The sequence below is a fragment of the Lactuca virosa genome, chromosome 7 (genome assembly GCF_052849685.1).
Source record: "Lactuca virosa cultivar CGN04683 chromosome 7, Lactuca_virosa_CGN04683_v6, whole genome shotgun sequence".
NCBI lineage: Eukaryota > Viridiplantae > Streptophyta > Magnoliopsida > Asterales > Asteraceae > Lactuca > Lactuca virosa.
In genome coordinates, this window is record NC_136432.1 from 36,557,670 (window position 1) to 36,569,894 (window position 12,225).

The following is a 12,225-nucleotide window of genomic DNA, read 5'->3' on the forward strand; positions in this document are numbered from 1 at the left end:
ACGCGAAAATTTCTAATTTCTTAGAAAATTCATATCTTCTTCACACGAGCTCCGTTTTTTACGGATTTTATATCCACGTGTAGCTATCGACGAGATCTACAAGTTCATTTAGACTCCATTGACTAGTTTTAATTTTATTTTTAAAGTTATATTTTTAATAGGCTTAGACTGTTAAAGTCAGTTAAAAATTCATAACTCTGTCATCCGACGTCTGTTCTTGACTGTCTTTATATTGACAGAATCATATCAACGAGATCTTCGACTCTCGTTTAGATTGTTTCTCCTAATGATCGACTGATTTTAATTTATGTTTCTGAGTCGTATATTGCTACGCCAAAACTTCGAAAAATCATAACTTCCTCTAATGAAGTCAGATTTGGACGTTTTTTTTACGTACACGCTCTCGGTTTAATAAAGGCTACGAATTTTGTTTAGATCTCTTAGGCTAAAAATTAATTCTTCAAAAATTCATTTTTTACGATACATAGAGTCGTACCGGTTTTAATCGTGAAACTTCGAAGAAGCATAACTTCTTAATACCAAGTTGGATTTCAGCGTTCTTTATATGTAGAGAATCCTTGTCACATATACTATAACTTTGGTTAAGATTATTTATCTTAAACAACCTCCTATAAAAAAGTCATTTTTAATCGTTTAATATCTCTTAATTGACTAACTCGAATTTGCGGGTGTTACAACTGCAACCTATCCCTACAACCCAATTCAGGTTTACGTGTCGAAGTGACAATTGCATCCTATATACCATTATGCTTCAAAATTATTAAAATATGCATATTGTTCCGAATTAGAATTATGTGTGTTCCGGACTCGTTATGATGTAAAATTATTGTAATTAACATACTATTCCCTACTAGAACTTTGTGTGCTTCGAACTCGTTCCAAATGAATTCTTAGTGTTCCAGACTAGTTATACAGATTCCAGATTAGGTCTTCGTATTCCGAACACAATTAACACGATGCAGAGACGTTTTTCTTTGTATTGTTTCGATCCTATTAAACATACTACTCACACTACAAGCCAAAATAACACCAACATTTACTTCAAATGAAATATGACATCTAAAAAAGTACTAGCAACAAACAACATCATGGAATAAAAATATTCCAAAAATGGAATAATATGCTTAAAATAATGATACATACCTTCATATGGGTGTGTATGAGTCGGTTTGGTTCGGTTATTGGTCAAAACCAAACCATAACCATTACAATTGGTTAATGTTTATTGATAGCCATTGGGTAGCGGTTAATATTGATTTTGGTTAACAATTTTAGTCGATTAATGGTTAACATCGGTTAACCATAATGATCCAAGATTACATAAAAATAAAAATATTTTTCTATAAAAAAAAGAAAACATAAAGTTCATTGTTATAAAAAGTGAATGATTGTTTATATATAATTATATTGATAGAACTTATCCTATCTAATTCCAAATATCTACTCTTTAAATTTTCAATTCCCAATATAATTACATACCATATATCTAGTATTAGATTATATTAAAAATATTTATTAATATTAATGGTACAATTCGGTTTATAGTGGTTCAATTTTAGATGAAAACCATAACCGAACTATATGTATTTGGTTAAGCTAAATTAGAAACTACGCCATATCTTTTAGTAATGTTTTGGTTAAAATGGTTTGGTTAATTTGGTTATGGTTCGGTTTTTTGGTTAATATGTTCACCCCTATACCCTCAAAACTTCGAGTTCTTTACCATTAGAACTTAGAGCATCCACAATGCATACTTCAATGGAAAAGTTGAATGAGGTGGCATGCCTAATTGACATTCAATGAATTAAACTCTACCATTATGGGATGTCATGTTGACATTCAATGGATATGAAGTTTAATGGCCATTGAACTCTTCAATGAGAAAAATGAAACCTTTTAACTATTAAATATATATTTCATTGAACTCTATTGAGTTCAATGCATTGTAGGAAAATTAATGTAGACTTGTATAGGAAGTAAAATGATGATGTGTCAATCCATTAAACTCTAATAAATTTAATGCATTGTGGATGCCCTTATAAGACATTTTTCTTCAGAAATTTGAACTTGAAATGTCCGACACAAAGAGCCCCTAAAGTCCTAAAAACTAAACCCTAAAACATATGAACTAAAAGATATTAAAAGCATATTTTGGATCTTAAACAATGTTATTTAGAACAAAAGCTTGAAGTATCTACTTCCGAAGATGTTTTTCCAAGAAAAAAACTTTCAAAAAAAAGAAACTAATGACAAAGGTATTTTGCCATTTTAGCCATCTTAATGTAGATCATATCATATTAAAAAGTGAATTACCTTCTTCGAAGTTATTAAATTGTTAAGAACTTTTTATTACGGCAAAGAGAAATGAGATGTCATTTGCATACATTATCTTAATCTAAAGTAAATAAATATTGTTTTTTTTTCCTTCTCCGTTACCTAAAATTCATATTCAACCAACACCTAGTGCTTGTTTCCTTTTATGTGTCATATGGTTTTCCCTCCAAATACATATAAAATATACTTGTACCTACTGCAATAAAAACGGTACCCTACACTTTCCATTGGAAATCATTATTCAACAAAACAAAGCACCACCACCAAACCTTTTTATTAAATCAAGAAAGAACCCCCCAACAAAACCATTGGTTGTATATTCCTAACTCTTTTTACACTAAATGTACAAACCCCTAAATCACTCACTCATCTTCAATAAAATATTGAAGGACCAACGTACAATCCATAATAGCACATATAACACACTACAAACAAATGTATACCCAAAACCTATCTACAAAAAACCCGAAACACATCATTGTCAAAACCGAAGGATCTCGATGCACCATTGTCGTTTTTTATGATACTATCAGCATAAATAAGTTATCAGTTGGCTGCTATCTGTGTCCTTGCTGTTCGTCTGATGGATTCGAAGCAAACAAGGACACAGTAATAGCAGCCAGGTTTTTTTTCGTCGGACGAGAACGAGAAACCCTAGATTGTTTTGGAGCATTTGGAGCTTCAATTTCGTCAAAATCTCTTGATGGGAATTCCTCTAGATTCAATGAACACCTAAAAGCTGGGATCTTTTTAGGTGTACTATATTCAAAATGCAATTTTTTTGCAATCACAGCCTGCATTTTGTATAAAAAGAAATTAGCAACACTTTTTTGATTTTTGTTGCAAAAAATATTATAAATCATAAAATAAACAACTTACAGCTTCTCGGATCGGTTTTGATACGTGGAAAAGCCTCTTCAAATCATCATGATCCACCCCACACAATATCTTTATCTGTTCAAAATTTAGAAGTCACAAAATCAATAAAAGTTCACACACTAACACTATAACTGTGTGTAAAAAAACCGATCATGTTAACAAATTATAATCTATTTTCTTCACACTTTCATCAAAAAGATGATCAATTTGCATTAAATTTAAAAAAAATTCACATACAGGTAGCATAAATGTGTGAAAAAACAGAGTACACGGTTCATTCTTGAAAATTATACTGTTTTTTTTCACATTTTTATAAAAAAGATGATTAATTTGCAACAAATCAACAGAATTTCATATACATACATCATTAATGTGGTAAAAACAACCGTTTTGCTGATCAAACCATCTCTTTTTCGTTGCAGAATCAATCATTCTTATGATTTATACTGAATGTTATTTACATTTTAATCAAAAAGATGACTAATTTGCAACAGAAAGCTTCTAAATTGATCAAGAAACTGCACAAACGGATTGAAATTTCAGAACTCACCAAGATTTCTTGAGGCAGAGCTTCAAGCAACGATCTTTCACACCAAAAGAGAGATTCACTTCCCAAAAACTGCTTCTTTTTGGGTGTAGCAACTTCAATTGAATCAAAATCCATATGATTCAAAATCAAGATTCTTTTTCTACCAAATGAACTCGTACGTCTTACAAGCCCTAACCCTTGATTGTTCACCATTGACATTTGGTTCCTGATATTACCATCATATAAAATTAGTCAAAATAAACAAAACCCAGATCGAGTATACCAAAAAGAACAGAAACCCGGATGTGGGTTGAACAGAAATGATGAAATTAAGTACCTTTTTGGATTGGGAAATAAACCCTAATTTCTTGGAAGGAGTAAAGTGGGATTGATATAACGGTTGTTCTTGAGAAGGAAACAAGAGCAGATTTTGTATATGGAAGCTATATATCGTGGTAGTGTTCGATTCTAAATTGGAAGTTGTTTATATAGTGAGAGAGAGAGAGAGAGAGAGAGAGAGATTGGGTTTGTTTTTGTATTTAATTTTAAAATTTTAAAATTTTAAGGGATAGTGTCCACTTGAAATCAACTTTTAAACTCCTATATTTCCTCGAAAGCACTCGAAGTTTCCGATATTTCAGTTTTTTGTATGTTTTTTATTCAAAAGCTTCGAGTTATAAGCATATACGTATTAATAATTTAATATAAAAATTGTGTTAATATAAAGAAAAAGGGTGTATATATGTAAAACATTATTAAGATTATATGATTAAATCAGAGCATTAAACTACATAATTTACTATTTTAAACACAACTATCAATTGATGGAGTATAATAGCATATAACACAAACACATGTGACATATATCAAATTACAAAATTCATACTACCACATCAAAACGATAGTAGAGCCACAATTTTATGCAACATGTCATGTATGTATGCATAAAATTAATCAGTTGGATTTATTTAGTTACAAAAAAGTATCCAAGTGGGTAATTATTGTTGTAGTAAATATTTGTAACTCGTAAGTGGTAAGTTTAACTTGTTCTAAAGACAGTATATCAATTTATTGAAACTCTTGTTTTAAACAAAAAAAAAAGGCCAAAGTATTAATTAATTAAATGAAAAATGGTCACATGTGGGAAGATTGAACTAGCCGTTGCCGGGGGCGGCGACACGGTTTTAAGAAAATTTTGTGGCAGGAGACAACGTGGATGGATGGTGGCGCTGACGTGCCTGATTTGGTTGACCACTATTTAGATTTGATATTAATCCAATATAAACTGCTAATAAATTAACTATTATTATATTTACTTTTAACCATTTAAACTTAAAAAGTTATATATAAAACTAGAACGAAATTTATGATTATAGTAATAGCATCTAGAGATTGAGTCAATGTCAAATATTTTTACATCTCTATTTACATTATGATTGATAATTAGTTATTAATATTTGTTAATAAACTTTATATATTTAAGTAACTGAAAATCTAAAAGAATTATATATACTTTTAAGTTTTAATTGCGTAGAGAAGTGGGTGGGGTAGGTTACCATACGTGTATATCCAATGAGGAATCTCCAAGTGGATGGGGTTTTACAAAACAAAGTGGTCGACCGCATGACAAATATTTGCTTATTTTATGCATTTTACAAGAATAACTTTAGATCTGTTTTATTATTTTGTATAAGTTCTTTTAGATGGATAAGAGAATATATATGGATGTGTGTTTTGAAAGTTTGTGATAGTATACAATAATTATTATTCATGACGTTGAGTAGTTTGCATAGTTATATCGAAGGTCAAAGACGCTTAGACAAATTATGTAACCAAAATGAAAACAAAATAATGTTTATGTAAAACAAAAGCATACATTCAAATTAATTTAGAAACTATTATTAATCTCATATAACCTAATTAAAATCGAGATTACAATAAAAAATATTGATATAAAACAAAATCACACATTCCTTATTTAGTTCTTGATCTTCGAATTGACAATTAAATTCTCCAAATGTCGTACACTACAATATATAATGTTTTGGGGCTAATAAAACCATTTTCTTAAACGAAAAATATCAGCTAAATAGAAAGATAATATCGATACATAGCATAGACTAAAATTTTGGGCCCTTGTGAGAAATGAGCCCTAGACATTCGCAAATGTTACCCACCATCTCAGACGTGCCTGAGGAAACCCAAATGCATGTATTATGTATTATCTCTATAAGTTGTTCCTAGGAAAGATTATGGTTCTCGGGTATCCAATCAATTAATCCCCCAAACTTTATACACACAGTTACATTTAAAATGGATAAGTGTCGTAAATGATAGTTTTAGAATAATCTAACCTAGTTCCATGTTTATGATAACATGAACTAGTAGTTACCGAGCAATCGGTGGTACCTATTGATCATCGTCAATAATTACTACATCAATAGCCCTTGATTTGTAACCATGTTGATTCTACAATGTTTAGTAAAAATAAGTAGTTATCATATCAATAACTTCTATCAGTATCGTTATTTATGTCTATCATTTCCGTTGTACTTTGTATTCTTAAAATACATGTATGTTTTAGTGTGTTGCCCTTACTCCACAAGGAGATGTGGCTTTCATGATCCTGCCATTCGTCATGTTTGAGGTCAAACTAGCCCACATGTGTGTGCCATGTGCTCCTTCTAACATGTACATGTACTTTGAGCTTAACTAATGATCTCATTTGGTGTTTGTGTAAATTTATAATGTTATGGGGAGTGTTGTGGAGTTTCAGGAATGCTTTGATTTTCGGTAATGACAAGTATAAGAAGGAAACCATTTTTATTCTATCGTTGAGTTGTTGTCGTTCATTTCTTCATTTTTTTTCTCATAAAATTTTAAAAATCATCGTAACAAGAAATAAAATGATACAACATTTAAAACCCAAATAAAATTACATGCAAATTCACTGTCATAACTAATAAAATGAGGAATTGCAAAAAGCTACACTTGACATCTCACCTTATCATTTAACCAGAAACTATGAAATAATACAAACAAATCAATAAACATTACACTTTTGTAGAGTTGCGTTGTAAAGGCATGCATTAAGCTATTGTTCTGTTCACTTTTTTTTGTGGCTTACAAATACTTAATGGACAGCTCAAGTATACATAATACAATTAGTTATTATTATTATTGAACATTCTTAACCACAATAATGGAGTGGATTTAATTTATTTTGGTTTTTTATGTCGTTACTTGAAGGCTTTAGTAGCCAGCCATGAATCATGATAGATATATAATTTCGTATATATTAAACAAGTGGGTTAGATGCTTCACTAAATAATTAGTGGAGAACATCGTTTATCCCTAATCATTGTCTCTGTTGATCTAACAAGCACATATTTACTTTCACGTATAAGAAGATTATACGGAAAATTTCCATGGTTTTTTCAAAACAGTTATTTTTGTTTGAAATATATAGATTTATTTTCTTTTAATAGCAGTTGGTGTCTTTCATGAAGCAGTCAACCTACAAGGGATATTTACATATTATCATAGTAACTGTACAAATATGATATGATATAAGTGGTACCCCATCTTACACTGTTACTTGATGGAAGTAATTGTAAGTATTTATATGTGACAAACTGATTTTCTGACTTTTTCGGTGTTTGAATCGATAAGAAAATGAATGAGACAAAATTGATTTCTGAAAATTAATCAACATTAAACCCAACTTTTAACTGGTTCTTATCACTTTAAGCTCAATTTTTTTGCTATAAATGATATACTAACATTTTGTTATAGTTGCTAACACAATTATGCAACCATATAAGCTCTGATTATCGACTTAGACATTGATTTCAAGTCACATACTACAATTAGCTTTCACAAATCAACATGCATACACTAATACATGTACATACATACATACATATATATATTTAATGCGGATATGATAGTACCCAAACAAACATTAAAAGAGGTAAATTGGTTGACCAGCGTAGAAATTGATGTTCTAGTTGGCAAGTTGTTGACCTATTCATAATATTCAGCTAACACTTAAAATATTGTCCACGTCATCTTTGTATAATTAACATTCTCACCGTCAAACTCAAACCTCTCAGATCCAAGAGTATATTAATTAATTTAAACAATTTATAAAGTATAAACCACATGTATATCACATTTGATGTGCTTTAAATTATGACCTCACGTTTAATATTCGGTTTATTCATTGTATGGCTCACAAATAGAGACACCCCACACTCAGATGGTATTTTAATAATTTTTTCTTATGAAAGTATCTGAAAAATAAATAAATATAAAGTGTAAGCCTAACAAAATAAGCATTGGAAAAACGTATAATTTTTTTTCAAAGTTGACATGCATGTAGTTAATTATTCACTGCATTTAGTTGTTGGGTAAATATATGTTATATACAATATGAAAATTTGTACATTAAGTAGGTATGTTTGTAGATAGTAATAATTGCGATTTTAATAATTTACCATCAACTTTAAATGTCCCCAAGTAAAAAATTATATCGAAAATTACAAATGTGGTTTATAGTCTAGAGACCTTTAAAGATATTATAAAAGATTCATCAAAAATACCTATATTAGACTGTCCTTAATAAAAACCAACTGCTTCTTATTCACCTCTTCACCACTTCACCACTAACATTACTGAAATTAAACAGTTATCAAATATCTTCACAATTATCTTATATTGACAACAACCAAATCTAATATGAAGAGTGTCTAGAACTTTTGGAATCAAAGTTACAATATAAAAATTACATCATACTAGAAGCACTATCTCGGGTCGCATGTAATTCAGAATTTACCAAATCATCAAACCCCTCAAAATTAAACAAATAATTGAATAATTTAAATGATATCGGTCCATATTCAATAGCCATTTCTTTTCGTTACAATGGACAATGATCATACCATCTTTTCTAATTATGCCACTTTGTTACACCTGACAAATTAAGACACAACAAAACAGGTTGTACATGGATATTGTACCGGATAGATTCGATGATGTCAACGGAAAAATAATTATAACTACTTGATTCAATCCAAAAAGATGAGACAAGAACTTGCACAGTTGCACTCAATTTAGGGGTGTCAAATTGGGACCCACATTATGAGTTTTCTTGATCAAGTTGACCATTTGAGTCTCCAAGGTTTGTGTTTTCAGCATAATCCTCAGCTGAATACACCGAGAAACCCCAAACTGAAGCACAATTCTCGTCATCTACAAACAAGCAAACCAGCAATTAACAACATTCTTAATATAATGAAGAGAGGTGGGACCCGATAGGAACCACAAATATAGAAAAAAAAAAAGCGTTATAAAATAAATACCTCGTAAAGTCAAACTCAATTCTTCATCAGACTCGTCAAGACCTACAAATCTCCGGTGCCCTGATGACGTGGCAGCCATTGGCAAAAACGGATGGAAAGAAAAACCACTAACAGTATCTGCATCAAAAACATATAATTAAGTTCTGTCTGTATTAAGTGTTATCTGGATAAATAATGTTTTAATTTTTTTTTTTTTTGAGAAAAGTAGTACCTGATGCAGCTTGAAAGCTGGATACCCATTGACCCGTTTGAAGATCATATATATGTACCAAACCATCCTAGAATTACAATATTTTTTTATATAATATAATTATATTCTGAAAAGCGTTATAAAATGAAAATGAAATTTAATCATAAAAATATAAAAATTACCTGTCCACCAGTACCAAGATATCGACCGTATGGCTCTGTGTCAAACTGTATCCGTTGATTGGTGGACTCTGATGATCTATATAACCTAAATTAAAAAAAATAAAATAAATTATTATTCAGAAAACACTTTATCCATACAGACAACACTTAAAGAGAATAAAAGACAAGGCGTTATTACTTGTATACAATTTCAACTGTATTGCGTATATCCCAACAAAGTATATATGGATCCTACAAAAAAAAAAAAAAAACAATTACTTTAATAAAATTACCTAATTAAAAAATAAATAGAAATTTAATTGCATTAAAATGGTCAAAAAGGGTACGTTAGATGTAGACAACATCATATTCATACCTTTCGTCCCCCTGTGTAAAGATAGTTCCCATCTTTGGAGAATTGAACCTGAGTGTAAAATGGTCATTTTTTTAACCATGATCAGATATAAATATGCATATATTTAGCTGGCCTACTTACATGTGTAACCCCTCCATCTTGACCATGTAGGACATATAAGAGTTCCATATTGTCTTCTCTATGTATTGCTGTAGTTTGACTATAAGACCCTGTAGCAAGCATCCCTGTATGACTTGGAGAAAAGGCAATTGATGATATGATACCTGAGTGCAAGGAAGAAAGTTCATATTATTAGTGAAATACCCAAAATACCCTTGTAGTTAACCACACCAACCTGATTGTCCTTCCTTGTTTCCTTGGATGGTTGAATGTTGTTGGAAATCTCTACCAGGGCGATGAATATCAAATATCCTGATGGATTTGTTGTAGCCAGCAAATATCCTGAATCAAATAAGTTAATATTTATATAGCAACATACTTTCTTTTTTATGTTTATTATAGCATCATACTTTCATTTCTTTTTCTTACTAAGAAATTGTACTTTGAAAAGTCTGACCAATTATGGCATTGTGGATTTTTTAAGTACAATGTTGTAACAGAAAGAAAGGAATGTAGGATTCTATGATAAACAAATAAAATAAAGATGAAAGAAAATGTGTTGTAGTCCTTCAAAATAGTATAAGCTTACTTTGTTCCTGAGGGGTTGAAACCAATTGAGAAGGCAGCAGTTATTTCATCCATGGCATCATATGCTCGATATGTGCAACGTAGCTGTAATTCCATGTTGGATGAAGTGTTAATAAATTAATACCACAATTATTATCCATGACATGAATAATAATAATGACTAATATAAAGATTCAGTGATATAAGTCAAGACCAAAACACCTGTCCTGTGCTAGTATCCCAAAGATGAATAGGATGATCCCGAGTGGTGGTTGCAAACACACAAGAGACTGGATCTACAATACAATCAGAGTAACATAATTCTTGTTAACAGCTGATTTAAATGCCAAGTATCTTTGGATAATCTACTAATAATGAAAGAAAAAGGATATCAACAAAAAAGAACCTGAAGCAGACATGTAAGGGTACCAACAGTAATCATATATGGCTTCTCCCTCAGTCAAAGCAAGGCTTGCAGGAAATGAATCTGCAAATCAGAAGTGTGATGAGAAGATAAATTAATAAAGGTTTAGTTTTAGTTGTCTGATAAAAAGAAACCTAACCTTCAATAGCAGCTGAAGAACAAGCCTTTTCATCTGTACAGTTGTCATAATCTGGTCTGTAAAAGAAAAAAAGAGAATGATTCCAATTGTATACAGATCATTCAACCTTTGGAAAACACTTGCAGCTTCTAATTCAGAAAGCACAAAAACAACGTAAATGGTAGAATTGATAATAGAAGTTGCTTACAATGTGAATAAACTAAGAGTATTTTCATCAGAGCTCGTCAGAAAGCACGAACCATCAGGCGACCTACAGAAGCAACGCACATTAATCACCATAAGCAACGCATAAACACTGGACAGTGATACGATTGAAATGAAAATATCCACTGTATCAACTCTATCTTGGGCATTAAACTCCAATTTGGTAACAATAGATGGCAATTTTACCATTTAACGCCCTTGAGGAAGTTATTAGGGTTAGACGAGGCTCGGAAATGTCTGGAAAAATGGTAGGTTTTGTGTGGAGGAATATCAAAACGAATCGCCGGCGGCCAAGAGGAATAGTCAGACTGATCGTCGGTCGTCGGTTGTTCTTCCATGACTTCTCCGGCTTCAAGTTCGACGCTTTCTTGTTCCTGCTCCCCCATTTTACTGAATCCGCCGGAGAAGGAAGCGGTAACTACTCTAGAGTGAGTTGTTAATTTAAGAGTGCCCGCCAAAACGTACAAAAGAGCTGCTCTAATGCTAATGGTTAGTGGTAGGGTTGTTCAAGTTACAAACCTAAATATAATGTTTACAAATATATTTATGGATTTTTTTTTTTCGTAAGTCCCACAAATATATCATTATATTTGTTTTCATATCACTTTACATTTATAATATATCTTCATTACTTTATCAACTACTATCTATGTTATATTAAAATTCAAAGTAGTAACTTGCAATGGAATAAAGGATTATGATCCATGGGATGTCTTAGTTGATTCGAACATAGGAAAGATACTTGTAGATTGCATGATTATGTGACAATTTTCTGTTTGATTAGATTGTTGGAATTTATTCATTTGAGAGAATCAAAACATAAATTGCATCTTGCATAAAATGTTTTACTATTCTACTTGTTGCATTTTATTCTACTTAATTATTTATAAATTGATAAAATATGTAAAAAATGTGAAAAAAAAAAGCCAAAAAAGAACA

General features: G+C 30.9%; 2 protein-coding genes across 2 annotated transcripts; both read right to left on the minus strand.

Moving 5' to 3' along the window:
* Positions 1-2,592: 2,592 nt before the first annotated feature.
* Positions 2,593-4,238, minus strand: LOC145123792 (F-box protein SKIP27-like). Its single transcript, XM_079058996.1, has 4 exons — positions 4,101-4,238; positions 3,785-3,989; positions 3,235-3,309; positions 2,593-3,149 (listed from the first exon to the last, which is right to left on the minus strand). Exons 2-4 carry the CDS (start codon positions 3,980-3,982, stop codon positions 2,913-2,915), a joined length of 510 nt encoding a protein of 169 aa, XP_078915122.1. The 5' UTR covers positions 3,983-3,989; positions 4,101-4,238; the 3' UTR covers positions 2,593-2,912.
* Positions 4,239-8,622: 4,384 nt separating this feature from the next.
* LOC145123664 (Transducin/WD40 repeat-like superfamily protein) lies at positions 8,623-11,781 on the minus strand. Its single transcript, XM_079058868.1, has 14 exons — positions 11,473-11,781; positions 11,270-11,332; positions 11,083-11,138; positions 10,926-11,006; positions 10,742-10,815; positions 10,542-10,624; positions 10,188-10,294; positions 9,974-10,116; positions 9,854-9,901; positions 9,677-9,729; positions 9,499-9,583; positions 9,338-9,404; positions 9,127-9,243; positions 8,623-9,016 (listed from the first exon to the last, which is right to left on the minus strand). Exons 1-14 carry the CDS (start codon positions 11,670-11,672, stop codon positions 8,904-8,906), a joined length of 1,290 nt encoding a protein of 429 aa, XP_078914994.1. The 5' UTR covers positions 11,673-11,781; the 3' UTR covers positions 8,623-8,903.
* Between the last annotated feature and the right edge of the window lie 444 nt (positions 11,782-12,225).

Bases quoted from the DNA above. Each gene is read 5' to 3' on its own strand.
- LOC145123792 (XM_079058996.1), bottom strand. From the start codon at position 3,982: ATGTCAATGGTGAACAATCAAGGGTTAGGGCTTGTAAGACGTACGAGT. The intron at 3,310-3,784 runs GTGAGTTCTGAA...AATTTTGAACAG, and splicing joins CTCTGCCTCAAGAAATCTTG to ATAAAGATATTGTGTGGGGT. The intron at 3,150-3,234 runs GTAAGTTGTTTA...TACAAAATGCAG, and splicing joins CAAAACCGATCCGAGAAGCT to GCTGTGATTGCAAAAAAATT.
- LOC145123664 (XM_079058868.1), bottom strand. From the start codon at position 11,672: ATGGGGGAGCAGGAACAAGAAAGCGTCGAACTTGAAGCCGGAGAAGTC. The intron at 10,625-10,741 runs GTGTTTTGGTCT...ATGGAATTACAG, and splicing joins GGGATACTAGCACAGGACAG to CTACGTTGCACATATCGAGC. The intron at 9,244-9,337 runs GTACTACTTTTC...TTTTTGATGCAG, and splicing joins CAGCTTTCAAGCTGCATCAG to ATACTGTTAGTGGTTTTTCT.